The 25,323-nt window shown below is 37.6% G+C and overlaps 1 protein-coding gene across 1 annotated transcript in view; it reads right to left on the bottom strand.

The window, feature by feature from the left end:
- Positions 1 to 2,020: 2,020 nt before the first annotated feature.
- The window catches only part of LOC128663634 (uncharacterized), a 26,408-nt gene continuing 3,105 nt past the window's right edge, over positions 2,021 to 25,323 (bottom strand). Inside the window, exons 2-5 of the mRNA XM_053718055.1 lie at positions 23,635 to 23,802; positions 23,424 to 23,496; positions 8,974 to 9,011; positions 2,021 to 7,943 (exon numbers count right to left, since the gene is read on the bottom strand). Coding sequence (XP_053574030.1) covers positions 2,389 to 7,943; positions 8,974 to 9,011; positions 23,424 to 23,496; positions 23,635 to 23,791 — 5,823 coding nt within the window. The 5' untranslated portion in view covers positions 23,792 to 23,802 and the 3' untranslated portion in view covers positions 2,021 to 2,388. The remainder of the gene's footprint in view (positions 7,944 to 8,973; positions 9,012 to 23,423; positions 23,497 to 23,634; positions 23,803 to 25,323) is intronic.

Raw genomic sequence — 25,323 nt, 5'->3', positions numbered from 1 at the left:
ATCAGCCCGAGCTATTTCATAACTGCTGTTTCTGGGGAGCCTCAAAGGCTCCATTCGGAGCTTGATAATTCGGCCCCGTAGTATGCACATGCCTGAAGCACTACATGGCAGGAAATAGGTGCTGCCATCTAGTGCTCTTGCTAATATATAACATTGTTGCAAAACTGCTGCCATATACTGCTGCAGACACCTACGCACACCTGAACTTACATCCATGCTTTTTAACAAAGGATAACAAGAAAACAAATAAAATTTGATAACAGAAATAAATTGGAAAGTTGTTTAAAATTGTATGTTCTATCTTAATCATGAAAGAAATATTTGGGGTTTTATGTCCATTTAAGAGCATGTGTAGGCTGCAAATAAGTGCAAAAATACATTTAATCAACTTTGAAATGTAATTTGGTGCATTTGAGATTTGACCTTTATGTTTCTTTAACATACATTTTCCTCTTTATTGTTAGAGAACTGTTTTCTTTCTACTCTATGTGTATGGCAGGGTAACATTCATGTATGATGTATGTATGTTGGTGTTTTAGAGAGTGACAAACATAAATACAGACGAGACACATTTATGAGTATTGTCTATAGACACATAATTAACAAATATGGAATGGCAAACAAATAAGCATATACACCAGAGGCGTAACTACAAGTCACTGAGATCCAGGGCAAAGTCTGTGGCAGAGCCCCCCTCATTTAAACAGCACCCCTTTGAAAGCATAGCTAATGATATATATATATATATATATATATGTGTGCGTGTGTGTGCATACTAGCACGAAAAATGTCTGCTGCATAGGAACCCAGCTGTCCTCACTATTGCAGAGTCTGTCAGAGCGGTGTCTAAGCTGATGACACTAATTTTTGTTTTTAAACATGGAATAAAGTTTGGATCTTTTATATAGTGGACATGTCTGGACTCTTTTGTATATATATATAAACACACACATGGGGGCCAAATTATGATGCCCCTGTTTCCGCGGGAGCCTTCAGGCTCGCCGGAAACAGCAGTTATGAAGCAGCTCCATAACTGGTCCGCTGCCTCTGAGGCTGCGGTCTTCAATCCGCCCGATCCTATACGATCAGGCTGATTGACACCCCCTGCTAGCGGCCCATTGGCAGGGAATCTGGAGGGGGCAGCATTGCACAAGCAGTTCACCAGAACTGCTTGTGCAATGTTAAATGCATTCAGCGATGTCTGTCGGACATGATACACCACATCGTATCATGTCGGACAGACAATGGTAAATTGGCTCCATAGAGAGATGTGTATATATATATATATATATACTTCGTAGTAATAAAGCAGGGCACTCACAGGATTTGAAATAGTCAATAAGAGCCACCAGCTATTTGACACTATATATATATATATATATATATATATATATATATATACACACACACACAAACACATGCGCACACACACACACATATATATACACACAAACATATACACACAAACACATGCCCACACACACACATGCACTAGAGGTAGCTGATGCTCAGCCTTGCAAACACCAATAACAAACACTACAGCACTAAAAAAAAATCAATTACCACTGCAAACTGCTTGCTTTCTGTGTAGAGCTTTCTTCCTTTTTTGCTGTGCTTTTCAGTCAACACAAGTTTAGTGACCTCTAGTGGTGATTAGAAAAACTGCAGCCCCCTAAACAAACTGCTCTGAAATCTGAATCTGCTTGAGCAGCAACAGGTCCCCTAAAAGGACGGGCCTGGTTGAAATGGCAACCCCTGTAGTTACTCCCCTGATATACACACTTGCTAATGGTAAGATATTTTCATATATGACACATATAACAAACATTCAAGCATAACACAAATCATACAACAAGCAGCATAATGTATTGATGTATAAATCACATTAATGATAAAGCACACACCCTGCATTCAACACACAGGTGATAGATTATCACTTTATTATGTGACTTACACATAACAGCTAGAAAAGAAATGACATACATATGACACATGCATAAATAAAAACAAGGTTCACACATTTTTTAAAATAAACCAAAGTTTATTAAACATATAAAAAAAATACAAGAACGTAAGCTATACATCTGATGAGAGGAAATGAGAGGTATGATTAAGGGCAAGGCAAGAAGAGGAAGGGGAACAACAAACACAAAAGGATGAAAGACAAATGGGGTGATATGTGACATTGTTGACTTTTGATGGTTGTGTTATTCCCCTAACAGCTTTTTCCATTGAGAACCCAATATCCAGCCACTTAAGGAAATAAAAACCTTAAATTCTGTCACCAAAAAATTAAAATATGTACAGTTTGTCTAAGAACCCTTTCCCTGCCGGATATATACATGTACATGTTCAGTTTTTGCCCTCCCATACCAGCTCTACATGCCATTATGCTTGGTTATTACCTCTATTGGCTTCTTCTGCAACAGTTCCCTCCTCTTCTATATCTTCTTCTTGTTCTCCTACCCCTTGTAACTCATGGGTGTAAACACTACCCAGCACTTCTTTTTGAAGCACTGGTTGATTTCTTTTGGAAGGGTCAATTATTTCAAGGGGGGCTGCTCCTTGACACAGCCCTGCTGTATCTGTCTCCCGCATTGGCTGAGGAGCCTTGCGTCCTAATGATGCAGGAGTTCCTGCTGGGGTCTCTCCTCCTTCTTCTTGCCCCATGTGGATACCAAGGTCTGGGTCAGGTGTAAGAGTAGTGGGTGGAGATGTGGGTATGTCATCTGAGTGGGATTCTACTCCAGAGCTGCTATCTTCATAAGTCCTTAGCTCTTCTGGTGTACTAGTTTCACTGCTGCTCTGTCCTGCAAGTTGAGGATCACTGAGAGTGCTGCAGCCTGATGCCACAGTTTCTCCCTCATCCTCTTCTTTCCTTTCAGTCTCATTCTTTTCTCCATCTTGGCTCAGTCTTACTGGTCTGCATGGTTTTTCTTCAGTTTCACCCTTGAAGTCATATAGATCCTCACTGTTGACCACCACCCATGAGTCTTCATCCTCCTCCTCTGAGGACCCACTGTGTCTTGTAACTTTAGAGGTACACACAAGTGCATCTCGGGACTGACTAAATGTTTCTGTGGTAATATTACTCCCAGAAGGATGTACTAGAACTGTTGTAGCATCAAGTGAGCCCTCTGAATGAGATAATGATGGATCCGGAAAGGAATAAGAGATATTGTTTTCCAATGGACAAAGTTTGTGAAGGTCTATAGGTTTCAGTTCCATTGGTTCAGTCAAATTTTTAGTTGACTCTATTAGTGTTTCTTCTGGTACCTGTGCAAGGCTTATTGTATGAACATAGTTGGTGGTTTGGTGATTTGGTGATGCCAATAGTGTATTTCCTTCATCGTCTGCTAAATTCTTTGGTTCAGTATATTTATAAAGGGATTCTGTTAAAACAGTTTTATTTTCTTCTTTCATATGTATTGTGTCTGTCTCATTTGTTAATTCAGTGGGCCATGGTACCTTGTCTACATTGTTCTCTGACAGTTCATCATTTTTAGCATTCATACAATTTTCTACAGACGTAATGTTTTGTACCAAAGGTTTTTCTGTTTCTACTAGAAATATTACTGGATCCTCTACACATGTAGTCGGTGTTATTACCAATTGTACTTGTTCCATGGAAGGTGTAACTTGTTCCTTTGTAGACAATGATTCTGTAGGGGATTCTGTTTTTCTTTCTATTAATTCTAGTGCAGTGTTTTCATGTGTCACCTCATCAGCAGATTTATTTATAGATTCTAATGTATTTAATGATTCTGTCTGAGATTCTCCTTGCTCCACATGGTAGTCTATTGGGTCTACCAGCTTGGTAACTGAATCTATAAAATATGTAACTGATTCAACAGCTTCTTCTTCTGATTCAGATGCAGTGTTTTCAGGTTTCACTAAGCCCAGCGGTTTGCTTATTTGTTCTGGTACAATATTTACTTGTACACTAGGTACATTGACAGATGAAGGTAAGTTAGTTAACTGTTCTGTTAGAGATGTTACTTGATCCAGTTGACACTTTACTGGTTCCTCTAAAGTTTGTAGAAAATCTGAATATCCAAATACTTTTGTTGTCACCTCCTCTAATTGTTGTGACTCATTTGATGATTTTAGAGTTTGGAAATGTTTGCTTACTGGATCCAACGCAATGTTAGTTGTTGTACTCGTGGATAATGTTTCAGTTGTGGAATTTTCTTGTTCATCAACATACTGTAACGGCTCTTCTAATGCTTGTACCACATTCAGTGTACATTTAACTGATTGGCTAACTGTCTCATCTAAGTTTAAGGTTGTATTCTCTGGTTTTACAGTGGAAAAAGGTTTGTTTATTGTTTTCCCTGTAGTATTTACAGGTGCATTAGTATTTAATGGTTCTGATGCAGATATTTTTTGTCCCTCTACATCTACATGGTGGGTTGATTCCTTTAGAGTTTCTAGTAAGTCTAGTGAATATTCAGCTGATGCCTTTGCTATACCGTCTAATCCTAGTGTGATATTTTCTAGTATTATACTTTCAGAAGGTTTGTTTATCGGTTCCAGTAGAATATTGACCTGCTCATTTTTTAAACTTAATGAGTCAACACAGTCAGGTATTTGTTCAGATGAAGTTAATAGCTGTTTTTCTTGACACTGTATTGGTTCCTCTGAAAATTTGAATGATTCCAATGCACATGGCATACTTGCAGTCTCTGTAGCCTCTAGATCAGTGTTCACTTCTTCAAAATACTGTGTTTGTTTATTTTCTGGTTCCAGTACAATAGTTTCATTTTCTGATGGTAAACTAAAGTTAATTAAAAGTTCTTTCAAATTGTTATCAACATTCTGCAGAGGTTCTTTTTGATCAAGTATGCTTGCAGTTTCAGTTGCTATTTGTTCTTCTGGAGATGTATTTTGTTCTTTAATACAGATTAACTCCATATTTTTAGTTTCGGATTGTGTCTTAGATGACTGTTGTTCCATGCTCATACCCTCAGTACACTTTTCTACCAATTCAAACTGCAAAGGTACTTGCTCATCTGATATATTTACTGATCCAGTACAATCATTTATTGTATCATCAGAAGATGCTACTGATTCTGTTAAAGGTCCTATCAGTTCATTTGTTGCCATTGCATTTTCAGTGTTATTATATGATGTCATATCCTCAGCACACTTTTCTACAGATTCAAACTGCAAAGGTACTTGCTCATCTGATATATTTACTGATCCAGTACAATCATTTATTTTATCATCAGAAGATGCTACTGATTCTGTTAAAGGTCCTATCAGTTCATTTGTTGCCATTGCATTTTCAGTGTTATTATATGATGTCATATCCTCAGCACACTTTTCTACAGATTCAAACTGCAAAGGTACTTGCTCATCTGATATATTTACTGATCCAGTACAATCATTTATATTATCGTCAGAAGATGCTACTGATTCTGTTGAAGGTCCTATCAGTTCATTTGTTGCCATTGCATTTTCAGTGTTATTATATGATATCATATCCTCAGCACACTTTTCTACAGATTCAAACTGCAAAGGTACTTGCTCATCTGATATATTTACTGATCCAGTACAATCATTTATATTATCATCAGAAGATGCTACTGATTCTGTTGAAGGTCCTATCAGTTCATTTGTTGCCATTGCATTTTCAGTGTTATTATATGATGTCATATCCTCAGCACACTTTTCTACTGATTCAAACTGCAAAGGTACTTGCTCATCTGATATATTTACTGATCCAGTACAATCATTTATATTATCATCAGAAGATGCTACTGATTCTGTTGAAGGTCCTATCAGTTCATTTGTTGCCATTGCATTTTCAGTGTTATTATATGATGTCATATCCTCAGCACACTTTTCTACCGATTTAAACTGCAAAGATACTTGCTCATCTGATATATTTACTGATCCAGTACAATCATTTATTTTATCATCAGAAGATGCTACTGATTCTGTTAAAGGTCCTTTCAGTTCATTTGTTGCCATTGCATTTTCAGTGTTATTATATGATGTCATATCCTCAGCACATTTTTCTACCAATTCAAACGGCAAAGGTACTTGCTCATCTGATATATTTACTGATCCAGTACAATCATTTATTTTATCATCAGAAGATGCTACTGATTCTGTTAAAGGTCCTATCAGCTCATGTGTTGCCATTGCATTTTCAGTGTTATTATCGTCCACTTCCACTGAATGGTAGGATTCATCTTTGGTTAGATTCTCAGGTTTTACTAATCTAATATCTAATGATTCTATTGGAGTATGAACTTGATGAGCTGAAGATGCCTGTGTTTCATGTAAATCTAATTTGGTTTCTTCAGGAGAAGTTATGTAATTCATAGTAGTTTGATCAGATTCAACTCTTATGTCCAATGATCCTTGGGCAAACTTGACCAGGTTAACTATCTCAGGGGACATGGGTACTGTTTCCTCACTATTTAAATCTTCATCTGATACTTGAACTGGTCTTGTGGAAACATCTAATAGCTCTTCTGAAGAATGTACTTGTTCCACTAACTCTTTTTCTGGGCTTTCTGCTGGCTCTATAAGAGCGTTCAGCATTTTTGCCTGAGACATTTCTAACTCTGTTGATAATTGTACATTTTCTGCTGTGGATTCTACAGTTAGGTTTGCTGTTTCACTTAGTTTATTTCCTGGCTGCAGTGGGATTGTTTCTAACCCTGCCTTAGTTTTGATATAAGGCACTTTTGGGTTGTTTGATTCATCTAATTCACTTTGCAATTGTAAAGGGATATTAGCTTCAATAATGGAGTCTTGAATGAATTCTTGTGAAGGGTCTATTATACACGGTAAAGGCTCTAATGTTTTTATTAGAAAACTATTTGATTTTACATTATACTGTTCTGGCTGTAGTGAAGGTTTTACAGGGATGTCTAGTAAAGTTACTGTTTCTTCTACAATATTTCCTAATTCTTCTGCAGTCTCTTCTAATCCCAACACATTATTTACTGTTTTTATTATGTCAGTTGGTGTTTTTATTTGTTCCATCCTAGTGTTTGTCAGATCAGTTGATAGATTAGCAAGTTCAGTTGAAGATATGTTCTGTTCGTCAGAATCACGTTTGGGTTCCTCTTCCATACAATCTGACTTGTTTTCAGTGCTTACTCTTGCTATTTGTTTATTTTTTCCTTCATGTGGTCCTTTCAATGGTTTGACTGGAGAATTTAAAGGTTTCATTGGTGGTGAAGGCGATTTTACTGGAACGCCTATTGGGCCAGTTCGTTTAGAGGCACTGCTTACAGTTTTAACTGACTCAGATTTCGTATTTACAGATTTAGCTGGCACTGAAACATTTTTTACTGGTTTTGTTGTTTTAGATGGAGATTTTGCAGATTTAGCTACCACAGATCCATTGTTTGCTGATTTAACTGATGTAGATTGAGCTTTTGCTGGTTTTGTTGACAAAGATGCAGATTTAACTGTTTTAGCTGATCCAACGTCCATTTTTACTGGTTTTGATACATTTGATGTTGTATTTATTAGTTTACCTGGTGAAGATATTGTTTTAACTGACTTAAATTGCAATGGTGACGAACTAACTGGTTTATCTGGAACCACCACAGGTTTTGTTTGTTTAACTGGTGTAGATCTAATTTTCACAGAATTAACTGCCTCTTTTGTAGTAGTTACTTGTTTAGGTAGTGTAGATGCTGTGTTTTCTGGGCGCTGGAACTGTGTCTTCACTTTTGGTATTGCACCAGGCCCAAGAGATCCACCTACTTCTTTCTTGCTAGCTTTGTTCCCTTTAATAGACAGAGAAGCGTCTCCTTCCCTTGTAGTACATGATTTGCCATTCTGTGATCCCCCTATGGACTTTTTAAGAGCTTCAGCCTTTGTTGTAGGAGGTGTTGTTACTGACTGTTCTTTTTTGTCTCTGATCTGATGACGAGCCACAATATTAGATGAACATTTGACTGGTGATGTCTGATCTAAAAATAAAGAAAATGTAATTGTTAGTTTATGGCTTGTAGGTGAAAGGAAAATACAATTTTATATATTTCAAGATTGTCCAACATTTTCACATGAGCAACCACATTGGGTGTTATTTACTGTTTCGGAGGGCCAATGAACAAAATGATATAAATTACTGTCTAACAGTTTCATTCTTATGTGACTCACCCATAAACTTAAAAATCAATGTGTTGTAATTTAGATATCTAACAAATCCTTGTATTGACTTTTCTTTTCTGTGCCAAATAATAAGAAATGTATCTATAAAGAGCATGTAATATTTAAAGGGGCATTAAAATTAAACTTTCATGATTCAGATAGAGCTGTAATTTTAAAGGGATATGAAACCTAAAAAAATTATTTTATGTTTAAGATAAAGCATACATTTTTAGACAACTTTCCAATTTACTTCTATTGTCAATTTTGCTTCATTCTTCTTCTTTTGGTGTCCTTTGTTAAAGGAGCAGCAATGCACTACTGAGAGCTAGCTGAACACATTGGTAAGCCAATGACAAGAGGCAAATATGTGCAGCCACCAATCAGCAATTTGCTCTCATCTCCTGAGCCTACATAGGTATGCCGTTCAACAAAGGATACCAAAAGAACTAAGCAAATTGGATACTAGAAATAAATTGGAAAGTCAATTAAATTATATGCTTTATCTGAATCACAAAGGACAATTTTGGATTTCCTGTCCCTTTAAGACACTTTTAAATTTACTTTAAATTTACTCTATTCCCTTGGTGCAGTTTGTTGAAACTATATTTACATATCCTCAGCAGCAGCAATGCTGGTGACTGGTGGCTATACCAGATATGACCAGCCAGTTCCCAGTAGATTTGGATTTGGACTTACAGGAAGATGTCTTAAAACATCAGCCCATTCTTGTGACTTAACTAGCCATGCCCTTCATTTACTCTTTTATTACAAATATTGTTGAGGGTATAGTTAAACTTTACAATCACTTTAAGTTATATACCTTTTGGGAATTTAGGGTGAGAATCTTACCTTTCTCTGTCACTCCTCTGGTTTTCATAAGAGAAGGGCTGCAAGAGATAATAAATTAGCTAAGTTATATATATTTCTTATGCACTGGTGCTTTAGTGTATGGATAGAATAGTATGTGATTTTCTAATATATTTAAATTAAATGCACAAATAACAGATATGTTCATTAATGGAACATGTTTGAACTTTTGGATTTTCTTTTAGGATGGTTAGTATCTCTATAATGATTTTTGGTCATTTCTATCAATACTGAATTTATACTTTCAATCCGATATACAGTATCTGTCCCAAACACATATAAATTAATGAATATTTAAATAAGCAGTAAACACAAACATTGACAAAAATAAACATTATACTTACAGATAAATCAAATTATTCACACCCAAAGAGGTGACATAGGGGCCGATTTATAATTTGTCTGGCTGTCAGCATTTATCTTTGCACAAGCAGTTCTGGTGAACTACTTGTGCAATGCCGCCCCCTGCTTTTTAAATAAAGATAGCAAGAGAACGAAGAAAACATTTATAATAGGATTAAATTATAAATTTTTCTAAAATTGTATGCTCTATCTGAATCATTAAAGAAAAAACTTGGGTTTAGTATCCCTTTAATTTTGTAGTATTACACTATGCTGCATGTGATTTAATAAATGTTAGCTTTAACATGGTATAAAGATGAGATAATGGGGTTGATTTATGAAAGTGCAAGCACATCGATAAATGCCGACAGTATACGCTGTCAGCATTTATCATTGCACAAGCAGTTCTTGTGAACTGCTTGTGCAATGCCACCCCCTGCACATTCACGGCCAATCGGCCGCTAGCAGGGGGTGTCAATCAGCCCAATCGTATAGGATCAGGCGGATTGATGTCCGCAGCCTCAGAGCAGCTTGATAATTCGGCCAAAATTACTTTACTATCACTTTAACAACCCTTTTGTTTAGTTAAAGGGACATGAAACCCAAAATTTTTCTTTCATGATTCAGATAGAGAATATAATTTCAAACAACTTTCCCATTTACTTCTATTATTTAATTTGCTTCTTTCTCTTGTTATCCTTTGCTGAAATGTTTATCTAGGGAAGTTCATGTGCAGCAGAGAACCTAGGATCTAGTTGTTGATTGGTGGCTGCATATATAAACTGATTGTCATTGGCTCACCCATGTGTTCAGTTAGAAACCAGTAGTGCACGGCTGCTCCTTCAACAAATGATACCAAGAGAATAAAACAGATTAGATAATAAAAGTAAATTAGAAAGTTGTTTAAAATTGTATTCTCTATCTGAATCATGAAAGAAATGTTTTGGGTTTCATGTCCCTTTAAGTATTTTATTGGCAATCAGGTGAGCATAAACTAATTTAAACACCACACCTGAAATCCTTAGTGGCATGTAAAAATACATGTCAGCTCTAACCATTGAATTCTGTGAAAAGGAGCCTTTCTTTTATTCTGAACACCAGGACAGGATAAAAGAATAATAATCTTGGAACCAATGTTCCAAAACTGAATTACCTTATCCTGAATAAAAAAAGAGATTATGTGATGAGGAAATAGTCCTAAAAGGAAACAAGTTTTGACGAAAATGAATATAAAGTTTTAAAGGTACACTGCAACACAACTAGAAGAACCAAATATTGATCATAAGGAGGAATGAGAACTAATACAATGGCATAGAGTCAGTGGCAGCTCTCCTCTCACTTGCTCCGACTCCGTTTCGCCCGTCTCTCTCGCGATAGATATATATATATATATATTTATATATATATATATATATATATATATAAATATATATATATTATATATATATATATATATATATATATACTGTATATATATATATATATATATATATATATATATATATATATATATATATAAATATATAAAACTATGGGATCCTGACCCATGAAAACAGATTAAAAAAAAATTAACTGAGGAGAAAATGAGGAGGAAAGCAGAGAAAACCATGCTAATCAATGCACACAGCATAACAAATATTTCTAACAGGAGCAAAGAGGTTAAAAAAAGCATGCGTTCAGCTGTGAGCTGGAAGCCTTTATGTCCTGTCCTGCACAGCAGAACACATTATTTACAGCCCCCTCTAACGTTGCTCACTCCTACATTCTCCTGACTATAATAAATTAGAGCATGCCATCTATGTTATGTTATTAACTGTCTGAGTCCCAAACTTTACTCACGGCACCTTAAATCCAACACTCGTGTGATTGATTGTCATATTCTCTGCTTCTCTCTGTATGCAAAGGCTGTCAGCACCAGGGTCAGGGTCATAACTCTATACGTTTTCAGAGTAGTGCCTGCCCCTGTGACATCGGCTGAGCTACGGACCCTGGGCAACCTCTGCCCCTGCTCCTGATCTTGTGCTGATTATAAATATTTAATATCAGCCCTCAGACTGAAAACCATCAGACAGTTGAGGATGAGGGGTATGCATCATCATGGACATGTGGGAGGAGGAGCCTCGTCAGCACGAGGGTGAAGGCTGGTTCTTCTCACTCGCACATCCAAAGCTGTGCGATTAAGAAGGTATAAGGCTGGGTTAGAGGCGGCGCCGCAGGCACTTAGAAATAAGTGCAGAAGGCTTGAAGCCTATACTTCTATCTACAGTGCGGTGTGATAGATAGAAGTAAAAATTGCATTTTTTTATTACAATACTGGACTGGAACCTTTTTTTGCTTAATAAATATAATTTCAGCAATAGGAAGGCTATTGGAAAAATTATATTTATTCAGCCCAAAAAAAAGTCTTGTTTTTTTTCTTTAGGGGTTCACGTGTGCCTGTGCTCCTATGGAGGAGCCTCCACTGTAAAGAATGTTTCCAAAGTCCAACAGAAGGTCCAGCCATCAAAATGGTGCACAATCTTCCACTGAAAGAGAATGGAAAGTTCAAGGAACCAGGGGCATAACTAGACCTTCTAGGGCTCCAGGGCTCTCCATTTCAAAAGTGCCCTTTCACTAGCAACAACTATTTTTTATTATTTTTTTATTAATGAAGCGTGGCTAGAAAGGCTATTTGATGGGAGGTGAAAATGTCACCTAAAAAAGTCCTGGATGATGCATCTGGAGATGTTGGTTGTTGGAATGTATTAAATGGAAATTAAACATTAGGGGGTAGATTTACCCCCGAAGTTTCCGGCAACCACTGTTTCTTAACTCATCCGCCACCTCTGAGGTGGCGGACTGCAATCATCCCAATCTGATATGATTAGGATGATTGACACCCCCTGCTAGATGCCGATTGTCCGCGAATGTGAGGGGCGGCATTGAACAAGCATTTTACCAGAAATACTTGTGCAATGTTAAATAGCCGGCAGCGTATGCTGTCGGCATTTAGCAATGTCGGGCGGACATGATTCGCTACAGCAAATCATGTCCGCCCACCGCTTAATAATTAGGCCCCTAAGGGCTAGATTACAAGTGGAGCGCTAATTTATCACATGTCTGTAAACGGGCAAATTCGATAAATAACTGGCCATTACAAGTGGCTGGTTATTGCTACCGCAAGCTCACAGTAGCAATTAGCGCTCCGAAAATTAACCAAATGTCCCCCAATTGCCCCTAAATTTAAGTGTAGTGCATTTTGTTAATAAAAAAACTCTGCACAAATCAGTTATTAGAGGTTAAAGTGAGGGGATGTAGGGTGCCCAGAGGCAGACCATTTTTCTCTTTCTGCGTTGAGATTTTTTTTTAGTGAGAAATGTTTTGCAAGTCCTTTTGAAATGAAACTTAATTTATATCAGACAGTTACATTAAAGCACCATCTCAACTGCAACATGTTGAGTATAACATTTTATAATATATTGCAGCAGTTAAAAATAGTTAAAAATGTTTTCTTAAGTTGTTAAAGTGTCTCTTGAATACATTTGATTCCCTTGCTCTTGATCTAATATCACATATAGGGCCAAATTACAAGTGGAGCGCTAAATATAACTTTCATAAAAGCAATATTTGCGCTATATTGTGTAATACCTGTGCGCGCTAATGTGTGCCGGTATTACAAGTTGTCAGCAATGCGAACGCAACCTCCTGCTCACATTGCTAGGAAGCATTGTGCTGATTAGAGCGTTCTTTGAAAGGCTCCAATGGGAGCCTTGTTCTGATGCCCTCAGAGACAGCCTCAGAACCTAAGCGCAGCGAAGGGGGTAAATAGCGCAGTGATGGCAGCAAATATAAATATATATGTATATACTTATTTACACATATTAACACATAAATATATATGTATATAAGCATATACATATATATTTCCTGGGAACACACAGTTCCCATAGACTGCAATATAAAGATACTTCTCAGTGCTGTTTTTTTTTTTCTAACACCCCACTCCCGCCAACTTACCCCAAAATACTGCCTAGTGCAGTTATTTTATTAAAGAATAAAGATGCTTCTATCTTTATTTTTTAATCAAATACACTACAATGTATTTTGGGTGCATTTGGGGTACATTTATAAAAACTAACCAGAGATCTGATCTCTGGTTAATTTTATAAGCACTAATTGCTACCGCAAGCTTGCGGTAGTAATAACCAGCCACACGTGCAATAATTTAGCACTCCACTTGTATTCTAGTCCATAATAAGGTAAAAATTTTGTAATACAAAAGGTACATTGCTCATTAGAATGTTTTACTACATTCAGGAGTCACAGCTTTGCAGACCAGGAAAGGATTGACAAGGTTGTAAAAATCCATGAGAGTCAGTCCTGCATATTTGACTGTTCTCTTCAAATAATACTTCTCTCTGGTTGCACTGTTATAGAAAATTTACACAGCGCAACCAAAGCACAGCTCTGTTTGAAGAAAACAGCCTGATGCAGAGCAGTGCTGCAAAGCAAAAGAGCTTAACAGTTCCTCCATGTGTCCTGATCTTTCTGCAGACATGCTGCATTTTCTAGGATGACATCTCGGATCACAGCATGTTCTGCCTTGGGGGTGGGGTGTTTGAAAATAAACAGCACTAAAAAGTGCCTTTACATAGCGGTCTATGGGGAACTGTGAGTCCTCTAAAAAATATATATGTATATGCTTATATACAAATATATGTATGTGTTAATATGTGTATATACACATATAAACACATAAATATATATATGTATATATTCATATACATATATATTTAAATTTGCTGCACGACTTACCCCCTTTGTTGCGCTAGGTTCTCATGCCGTGTCTCACGGCATGAGAATGAGACTCCTATTGAAACCTATGGAAGTGCACTCTATTGAGTGCAAAGCTTCCATGCAATGCAAACACAAGCTCGCATTCACATCGCGCTGTACTTCAAATACCAGCACACATTTGCGTACGCTTACATTACGAGTGGAGAGCAAATATCGCTTTCACGAAAGCGCAATTCTGCCCCCCTCGAAATCTGACCCTAAATTCATTTTATAAGCATAGTATTGAAGTTATTCCCAACTAGTCATGGGTGCCGCCATGTTCAAATCTATCTCACTATTTTCCAGTGATGATGACCTGTTTGCACATGTCCAGCAACTCTCCTTCAGATAACTGCAGTGTAACCTAGGTTCCATATAATTTTGTGTTTAGTATACCTTTAATTCAAGATCCTAGAATAAAAGGGAAACCCAGGATTTCAGACCCAGAAAAAAATCTGGGTTTCTAAATATTTATTTGAACTCTGAGTTGATTCCATACCACACTCCAACTAAATAAGCAAGTATCTTTGGTGTATACAATACATCTGGGTTACAAAAAACTTCCAGTGGAGTATCTACTTTTCAACAGCCAACAGCTGTAAATTAAATTCAAGTAAATGAGTAAGATAGATTCTCTGGATTCTCTGTGGCTTTTCTGAAGCTGACAGAGAACAGAATGGTTTATGTAGAAATTGAATGTACCATAAAGACTTGGGAGTTCTACCTATTTCAGGAAAGCACAAGGTATATGCCTGTCCAGTGCCCGAATATTACATAATAATATAATAAATAAAGCTCTTGCATTCAAACCCTGCTGAAAAGTGTTATGATAAAGGGTTTCAAATTTAAAGCAATACTAAACCCAAATTTTTATCTTTTATAATTCGGATAGAGCGTGCAATTTTAAGAAACTTTCTAATTTACTCCTATTATCAATTTTTCTTTGTTCTCTTGGTTCAAAGTAGCCACCAATCAGCAAGAGCTATCCAGGGTCCTGAACCAAAAAAAGGCCGGCTGCTAAGCTTACATTCCTGCCTTTTTTTTTTTTTTTTTTTTTAAATAAGTTTTTTATTGGGTGACAATTCCAACAGCATTCACAAACTTTAGTCATATGATAACAATAAAATTGAAAAACATGTTATACTTTCAAAAACAGAACTTATGATTAATTTTTGCCGCTGAACTGCCCTCCCCACTTTTCATTTTATCTCCCCCCCTCCCCTATTTAACATCAACCATCTCCCCTGTTCAATTATCCTCTCTATCTCTGCCCCCCCCCCTTCTCTGGGGCTCCATATACTCTTCCACCCTTCTTCTTCTATCATTTCTGCATGTACAACGTTTAGTGTCTTTCAGATTGGTAAAAGTTCTTACCCGTTATCATTCCTTTTCTGGTAGTGTTCTGCAGTTAAATGCCTCCGCATATTAATGTTTAGCAGTGGACTCCTTCCCCCCCTGGGACTCGCTTTTCCAATTTGTAGTGTTTACAGTATGTTCCATTCCCCTCTCAGTTGTGCAGTTAATATGTATTCTGAGTTACGGAATGGGTGTAATATCTGTTTTTGTATCTGAGTTGACTGTTGTAGGATCAACCTCTCCCATTTCCTCATGAAAACCTTGACCCTATCTTTTACATCTCTCATGATATCAAATTGTTCTATTATCATCTGTTGCCGCAGCGCACTTTTGAGCTCTCCTAGTGTTGGTGGTTCCCTCTTCCTCCATTCCTTGAGAATTAATTTCCTTGCAGTGAGGATTATGTTATGTATAAGTCGTTTCTGTGTGCCTAGTTTAGCTGTAATGTCTAGAAGTACTATAGCTTTCCCATCTAGTTTAATCTGGGTAGAGCACATCTTGTTTATCCATCTTTCCGTCATGGCCCAAAATTTTGTCAGTCTTGGGCAAGTCTCAAGTAAATGTACATATTCAGGGTCTGGCTGCCTACATTTGACACAGACATTTTCTGCGTCCTTCACCCATTTACTGTATAACCTGGGGGTGACATGTGCCCTATGAATCGTTTTGATGTGCATCTCCCTTATGTCTGCTCCTATGGTGGCTTTCCTGACTTTTTCTATACTCTCTGTGATTTGTTCCTCCGAAATTGGTGTCTGCAGTATGTCTGACCATTTGTCGCCCAGGCTTGCCCTGTGCTTTTGGTTTGGCCTGTCTATCAGCATTTTGTATATTGGGGAAACAGAGTGACCCCCTTGGGATGTTAGAGCGACCAGTTTTGATATCGGGTCAGTATGATCTGTGAAATCTATGTTTTTCTGCAACTGTGTAACGTAATGTTTGACTTGCAAGTATGCAAAGTGGTGCTGTCTAGGTAGTGTGTATTCTTTTTGTAGGTCTTGGAATGTATGGATCAACCCTGTAGACTCCGACACCAACTGTTTAACTGCGTGTAAGCCTTTGTCTTTCCATTGTTGAAATGGTTTTGTCGTCAGTCCTGCCGGGAAGTCAGGGTTCCCCCCCATGGGTATAAATTTCGTGTGTGTACGTGATACCCCCATCCACTTACACATCTTTGTCCAGGCCCTTACTGATTCCCCAAAGATTGGAAAGTCCTTGGTCCATATGCATATTTTGTGATTTTCCATGTGTGGTAACATAGCTAATGCCCATGGCTGAACCATACTGCTTTCTATTTCCTTATGTGTGAAGTGGTTTGTGTTACTTAGCCAGTCCAAGACGTATTTGCTAGACATGGCCCAGTTGTATAGTTCCAAGTTCGGTAGTCCAAAACCTCCTGCATGAACCGAACACATGAGCTTCTCCAGGCTAAGCCTGTGTTTTTTCCCTGACCATATAAACTTCGCCAATTGTGTGTTTAAATGTTTCAAATCTTTCTTGTGCAATAGCATGGGAATCATTTGGAAGGGGTACATAAGTCTAGGAAACAGGATCATTTTTATCAGGCAAATTCTACCTGACATTGACACCGGTAATGCCTTCCAATTTCCGAGATCCTCTATGATTTTGCTAATTATCGGTTTATAGTTAAGTGCATACCATCTGGATGGGTCCTTTGATAAGCTAATCCCCAAGTATTTAATAGTGTCCTCTAGTATTTTAAATTTGAATCCTAGGTCTTCTTTGTAGCCAGATGGAGATAGCCACAGGATCTCACTCTTATCCTTGTTAATTTGGTACCCCGAGATTTTGCTAAAGTCCTCAATAATAGACATTAGTCGTGGTGTGTCCCTTTCTGGGTCCGATATGAATAATACCATATCGTCTGCGTACAGGGATAGGTGCAATGTCGCCTTTCCCACCCTTATTCCTTGTGTTTCAGTCCTAATTCTGTATGCTAGCGGCTCCATAGCCAAGTCAAAAAGGAGGGGAGACAGAGGGCAGCCTTGCCTCGTTCCCCTCCCCAGTCGGAATCTTGGAGAGAGTGTGCCATTGATAATTACTGCCGCCTGAGCTGACCTATAAATGCTGGCGATCGACCCGAAGAAGGAGCCCCTAATTCCATATCTAGTTAACGTGTGGAATAAATGTTCCCACAGCACCTCCTGCCTTTTTTTTTAAAAGATACCAAGAGAACAAAGAAAAATTGATAATAGGAGTAAATTAGAAAGTTGCTCGCATGCTAAAATTGCATGCTCTATACGGATCATGAAAGAAAAAAAAAAATATGCTTACCTGATAAATTATTTTCTTTTCTGGCATGGAGAGTCCACAAATCCATTCAATTACTAGTGGGAATTTAACTCCTGGCCACCAGGAGGAAGCAAAGAACACCCCAGCAGAGCTGTTAAGTATCACTCCCACTTCCCATAAACCCCCAGTCATTCAGCCAAAGGAATATGAAAAGAGAAGAGGATACAAGGGTATAGAGGTGCCTGAGGTTTGAAAATAGATAAAAAGATGTTGTAAAAGAAAATTAAGGGCGGGTCGTGGACTCTCCATGCCAGGAAAGAAAAGAATTGATCAGGTAAGTATAAATTTTGTTTTCTTTCCAATGGCATGGAGAGTCCATGAATCCATTCAATTACTAGTGGGAACTAATATCAAAGCTAGAGGACACAGAATGGAAGAGAGGGAGAACAAGACAGACAGACCTAAACATAAGGCACCACCACTTGAAGAACTTTCCTCCCAAAAGAAGCCACAACTGAGGCAAAATTAGCGAATTTGGAAAATTTTGAAAAAGAATGCAACGAGGACCAAGTGGCCGTCATGCAGATTTGTTCCACAGAAGCCTCATTTATGGAGGCCCAGAAAGAAGAGACAGCCCTAGTGGAATGAGCCGAAATCCACTCAGGAGGCTGTTGTCCAGCTGTCTCATAAGCCAACCGAATAACACTTCTCAACCTAAAAGAAAGAGTAGAAGAAGTGGCCTTCTGGCCCTTATGCTTACCAGAGAAAACAACGATAAAGGCATAAGGCTGCCCAAAATCTCTAGTTGCCTGCAGATAGAATATCAGAGCACGCAAAACATCCAGGTTATGCAACAGACATTCCTTCTGAGAAGAAGGATTAGGACAGAACAAAGGAACAATAATTTCCTGTTCGATATTGCGGTCCGACACCACCTTAGGAAGAAATCCCAACTTAGCACGAAGGGCCGCCTTAACCGCATGAAAAAGTAAAGTAAGGCGTATCACACTGCAGTCGAAAACTCTGAAACTCGGCAAGCAGAAGAAATAGCAAGGAGGAACAGAACTTTCCAAATTAACAAATTAATATCAACAGAGTGCATAGGCTCGAACAGAGCCTGCTGCAAAACTCTAAAAACAAGATTAAGGCTCCATGGAGAAGCAGCAGGTGGAAACACAGGTCTGATTCAACCAAGGCCTGAACAAAGGACTGAACGTCTGGTAGGTCTGCCAGACGTTTATGCAAAAGAATCAAAAGAGCAGAGATCTGACCCTTCAGAGTAGTGTGACTACCAAGCCTTTCTCCATCCAGGCTCTCCTGAAGAAATGACAGAATACGGGGAACCCTCACCCAACTCCAAGAGAAACCCTTAGATTCACACCAATAAAGGTATTTACGCCACACCTTATGGTAACGAGTTCCCAGCTTATGAGTTTGATCTTCAGACACAATCTTCACACATCCTCCTAATGTACAAGGCAATGAATGACTGGGGGTTTATGGGAAGTGGGAGTGATACTTAACAGCTCTGCTGGGGTGTTCTTTGCCTCCTCCTGATGGCCAGGAGTTGAATTTCCACTAGTAATTGAATGGATTTGTGGATTTTCCATGCCATTGGAAAGAAAATTGGGTTTAGTATCCCTTTAATTAGATTTGTAATAAAATCAATAGTTTTATACATCCAGTTTATTAAATGGATTTCAGATATCTACTTTAAGACCATTAAAGGGACTTTAAACTCACAGCTTCTATGAAAGAATATTTAAAACTGTTAAAAATATAGTTTATACAAATTAGTTAAAGGGCCATGATACCCAAATGTTGAAACACTTGAAAGTGATGCAGCATAGTTGTAAAAAGTTGGCTAGAAAATATCACCTGAACATCTCTATGTAAAAAATAAAGATATTTTACATAAAAAGTTCCTCAGTAGCCACATCCCATTGTAAAGGACTTCTAAGCAGCAAATCAGTATGTCTGTCCCGGGACAGCTAAGGGGTTGAGCCTCGTGCACACTCATCTTATTTCCCTATTCAGTTTAAGGAAGTTTACTATGAAATCTCATGACAGTTAAAGTGAAAGTTAATTTTGATCAGTTAAAAGAGTTTCTAATTATACCCATGTATATAAACATAATCGCCATCTTTATTTGAATAAAAAATATAAATATCTTCATATTTTTACTAACTTTTGATTCTGCCGTTTTCGCCCTGACTCCTCCCATCTTATTCTTCCTGCTTTCTCAGTATTACGTATAGAGAGGTCCCACCCGCTCTATACGTATCATCTAAGCGCGTTCACAACGATCAGAACGATTTGTGCATGCGTGATTTAACTATGCGATCCGCAATGCGCATGCGATTTACAATACTGCTGGGCTCCAATGAGCAGGCGTCTCCCTCAACTCGCAACATAGTAATGAATGGATCACGATATTGTATTCATTCATTACTATGTTATTTGCAAATGCGGAGAGTAATGCCAAGACGATTATGCGCACTAAGGTGTGAAGGATGTGCGCATGCGCGAATCGGCCACCAGCATTCTGAATGCGTCTATGCTTATTACAGGGGACGCATGCGCAGATGGGCCAATACTAAAATGACTTAGTGTCACGGCCGCCTAACGGCCAGGATTTCAATTGGAAGATACAAATACGTCATGAGGAAGTAGAAAAGTAATAGAAAAACAGGTTGATATTGCCGGATGCGATATTGAGATTTTACAAAGGTAAAACTTCGTTTTCAAATATAAGTAAGCAATTTGATGAATGAAACTCATAATTAATTTAAATCTTACATTGAATTCTGATGAGACAACCTTTAAACTTTACCTTCACTTTAAGTGAAATCTCATGAGATCACAGTAAAATAGTTGATGACCTCAGCATTGCTGATGCTGATTGGCTGCTGTTCATTTCTTCATTTTTTTTTCTGCTGAGCTGAGGAGATTGTGAGGTAAAATATCTTCCTTTTTTACATAGAGATGCTCAGGTGATATTTTCCTGTCAGCTTTTTACAGTTATACTGCATCAGTTTCAAGTGATTTAGCATATGAGTATTATGTCCCTTTATGTTAAAGCTGATCTTTTTTAAAAAAAAAACAGGAAGTGCATGAATATGCACAGCCTGTCTGTGGGATAGATTGCTCATTGGTTGGTAAAAACAACTCAAACAGCTTTATTGGTGCACTGTTACTCAACTCACAATCATAAAAAAATGTTTTTTTTCTTTTTGGAATATGTAACAAAGAAAACTTACTTTAATGCACCTTTAATGTTTATAAAATTGCATAGAATAATATATTAAAAGGAAAACTGATTTAACTTCATGCTTTTGATCAATTTCCACCAATTTATCTTTCTAAGTTAAAACTGTTCCAACATATCCAGTGAACTTGTATTACACAACAAGAGAAGTTGGCAGATCTTACCTAACAGCAAACCTTATTATTATAAATGATATAACAGCCCTATATCCAGTTCTGGCAAGCACACACCCATAAAGCCTTTATTACATCAAAATGTTGTTTGGATCTTTATCAAAGATGTTTAAATACAAATCAATAAGCCATTTGGTGATGTGCCTTCCAAACCCTGGGTCTGGAGTTGCATTTTTGCAGACATACAAAGAACACATTTTATAGGTCTGTCAGTAGTTCATTAGGGATCCCATAATGTCAGATTATTATGATATTTCTGCAATAATATAATTGCCATGCAATAATACACTTATTCTTAGGTATATCAAGCTGGTGAACCACTAAGCAAACTTTTTAAGGTGATACACAACTCAAAGTAAACATAAAAAGAAACAGATTGTGCTGAAAAAAACAGCAAGTAACACACATTTTCTTGCAAAATGAGCACGAAGATTTATGACATTAAGCTTGATATGCCTTCCTGTAAAGAACCCAGCCCCCTTGTGGGACTGAGATAGGAAGTAATGGACACATTTAATAATAAAAGGTTAAAATCCTTTTAAAATTATTAATATAACATATTGCAATGATTAAGTATAAGACACTGCTTTGTGCTTTTGTATTACAGCAATGAACCAGACTGTTTATATCCCTTTAGGTACCACAAATCATGACTTGTTAGATACTTAAAAAAAACAATTATACGCAACCTTTTTCATTCTGGATGATGGTGGACTATGTGGACTATGGTTTACATAGAGACATGACTAAGGACCTGGTATAGGCCCAAAACGTTGTTTCCTTTTTTGTACTTTTTATCCAAGGCTTGAGTTACTTTGTTTTCTGACTATGGTTTACAACATCAAATGTATGTTGTTGTTTACAATACAATATAAGTCCCTAAACCACCCGCATCAATTAATCTACAAATGTATCTATATCTATCCACGCTCTGCATCACGTTCTCTCCCAACTCCAGAACTTCTCCATCAGATTATCACCCACAATGCATAGCTTTAAGAGAAACTTCCTATTTATAGAGGGTTACCACATCTTCTCTAAAAGTTGATCATCATCCTGTCAAACAAACCTTGAACTGCTGTATCTCACTGCTTCAACTACTACAGTTATCACACAACTGTCTCCTCACCCTTCAGACTGTAGATTGTACTTTGTGAATTAATGTCATCATGTACCCTTACTCATGGGAGCAGTGTTATGTAATTCACATAGTAACATACAGTAGTAGATGAGATTGAAAAAAGACAGACGTCTATTGAGTTCAACCATTACAGATCCTACCTGATTTACAATAATTGCTAATTGAACTTACATTAAACAATTAGAAGCTGACTCATTTATTACAAGTAATCATATCCATGAATTCTGTTTTAGCTAAAAATATATCTATCATTTTTAAATTTATTAAAGGTATTGGCATTCACTACCTACTTAGACAATGAGTTACACAATTTGTGTGCTCTTACAGTGAAAAAACATTTATGTTGCTGGAGATTAAATCTTATTTCCTCTAGCCTTACAGTGTGATCTCTTGTCACAAACTATTGCCATTGAATAAACAATGTTTCCGCCAACTCTGAATATGGGTCTTGAATATATTTTTATAATGTAACCTCTGCAACGCCTTTTTTTCTAGTGTAAATAGACCCAATTTGCTCCTCATAGTTTAAATCCTCCATTCCCTTATGATGAATTATGCTTTCTTTTCTTGTATATATGCCTCTTTTAATACATGCTAGTATCTTAATATACTTAGATGCCACTGCCTTGCATTGTACACTGATGTTTAGCTTGTTATATGTAAGTATGCCTACATTATTTTCCTCCTATGTTATCTAAATCTAATCCCATTTAAATAATAGGTTCCCTGCATATTTTACTTCCAAAATATAGAACCTTACATTTACCAGTAATAAATCTCATTTTCCATTTGCAAGCCCATTCTTCTATTTTTTGTAAATCCCCTTGCAGAGCAATTACATCCTGCATTGACCTAATCACCTTACACAGCTTTTTATCATCTGCAAAAATAGAAATTCTGCTATTTAATCCTTCCTCCAAGTCATTTATAAAAATGTTAAAAAGAACCGGGCCCAGTACTGATCCTTGGAGGACTTTTACAAATAAATAATAATATATATCATATATATCTTATTTGCTAAATGAAGGGCTGCAGGTTTACCTTATGTTCATAGTATACATGCATACTGCTAAGTTTACCTTACCTGCTGATGCTGGTTTTTGAAGTGGCCTTTGCGGTGGTGGTTTCAAGATTAGCTGTCAGTCTTGGTGATATCCCTTTAAAACAAATTGATGTTCTATATTAAATAGACACAGGGACTGGGTTTCCACAAAAGGAAATTAGAGCAAAAATAAGATTTGGAATCTGGACTTTTATTAATAGGATATTTATTAAAAGAAAAGAAAACAACTCACTTGCAGTCCGAGAGGTAAGTGTTTGAGATGCATCTGGGGCTCCTGAGGGAGACTGAGATACAGTTTCGTTTTTTGACCCTTTAGGAATGGATGGTTTTGTAATTGGAGGTTTCCTTGAGGTCCTACTCTTAGTTTGTCCATTGGGTGATGATTCCATGTTGTCTAAACCTGCATTAGAAAAAAAACAAATAAATTGCATTCTAGCCCTAACAATATAAAGCCATTTATTTGTACTTGAGGAGTGCCCAACCTTTTTAATTGTGAGGCCACAATGGATTTTTTCCACTTAGATGACTGGTGAAAAACTTCTAGAAATACTGAAACAAAAATATATACTGCACACGGGCCTGCCCTTTGGCGAAGACGAGGGGGGCACCCGCACAGGGCTCTGCGATTTGGGGACCCTACACTGTCAGGTTAAAGGTAAGAAAAGGTGTAATGTACACCCTGTATTTAGTTTATGAAGAAGTGCTTATGGTATCAGGAAGTGTAATATATAGTGTATTCATAAGTAACACTGAATGCTGGGACAGGAGGCAGGCCTTAAAGGGGGAGGGGAATAAGGGCACTGGGCTGAGGGGCCCTACAAATTTGTTTTGTCCAGGTCGCCACAAATGCTATGGGTGGCCCTGATTGTACCTATATATAAATAACATCCAAATAAACTATGTTAAACTAGGTATATGCAATTGTTTTGTCTAATGTCAATGCCTGCTTGACTATGCAGTTATGTACCATGTCTACTTAAAGGGATACATTTTTTCTTTCATGATTCAGATAGAGCATTTTTGGTTCAACATCTGGGTAGCACTTGCTAAATGGTGGCTAAATGTAGCCACCAATCAGAAAGCACTACCCAGGGTGCTGAACCAAAAATGGGCTGGCTCCTAAGCTTTACATTCCTCTTTTTTAAATAAAGATACCAAGAGAATGAGGAAAAATTGATAATAGGAGTATATTAGAAAGGTGCTTTAAATTGCATGTTCTATCAGAAATAATTAAAGAAAAAAAATGTCGGTTTTATACCTCATTAATTATCTCTTGTGCATCTCTGGCAGTAGAGTGTCTGAATAGGATAATATGAGTATTGTTAATATATGATTAAAGAAGTACTAAAATAATCCTTATTGTTGAGATATATACAGCATTCAGTCAAGTAGATCTGAATGGTCAAATAAAATGCATTAGAGAGCTACTCTGTTGGTTGCACATGTCTCTTGTACTATAGGTGCTTGCAGATTTAACATTTATCAGTTAAACACAATTTGGGCTGCTAGCTGTCATTCATAAAAATACCGGTCGGCAAGCAAGTGACTGGACACAGCTGGGAAGTAGAGTCACAGGGGCCGATTTATCATTGTCTGTCCAACATGATACGCTGTAGCGTATCATGTCCGACAGGCATACGCTGTCGGCATGTAACATTGCACAAGCAGTTCTGGTGCCAATCAACCTGATCGTAAAGGATCGGGTGGATTGCTGTCCGCAGCTTCAGAAGCAGCGGACCAGCAGTCTTAAGACCGCTGCTTTATAACTGATGTTTCCGGTGAGCCTGAAGGCTCGCACGGAAACAGGGGCATCAGGCCCTTGATAAATCGGCCCCACAGACTGGCCCCTCTTCCAAGTTGTACCTTAGGCCTCACCTTTGAACCTGGCATATAGATTTTTCACAACTGAGTAGCGATTGTA

The sequence above is a fragment of the Bombina bombina genome, chromosome 6, assembly GCF_027579735.1.
Source record: "Bombina bombina isolate aBomBom1 chromosome 6, aBomBom1.pri, whole genome shotgun sequence".
NCBI classification, from domain to species: Eukaryota; Metazoa; Chordata; class Amphibia; order Anura; family Bombinatoridae; genus Bombina; species Bombina bombina.
The sequence above is the reverse complement of the archived record's forward strand: the minus strand, read 5'-3'. Positions and strand labels throughout refer to the sequence as shown.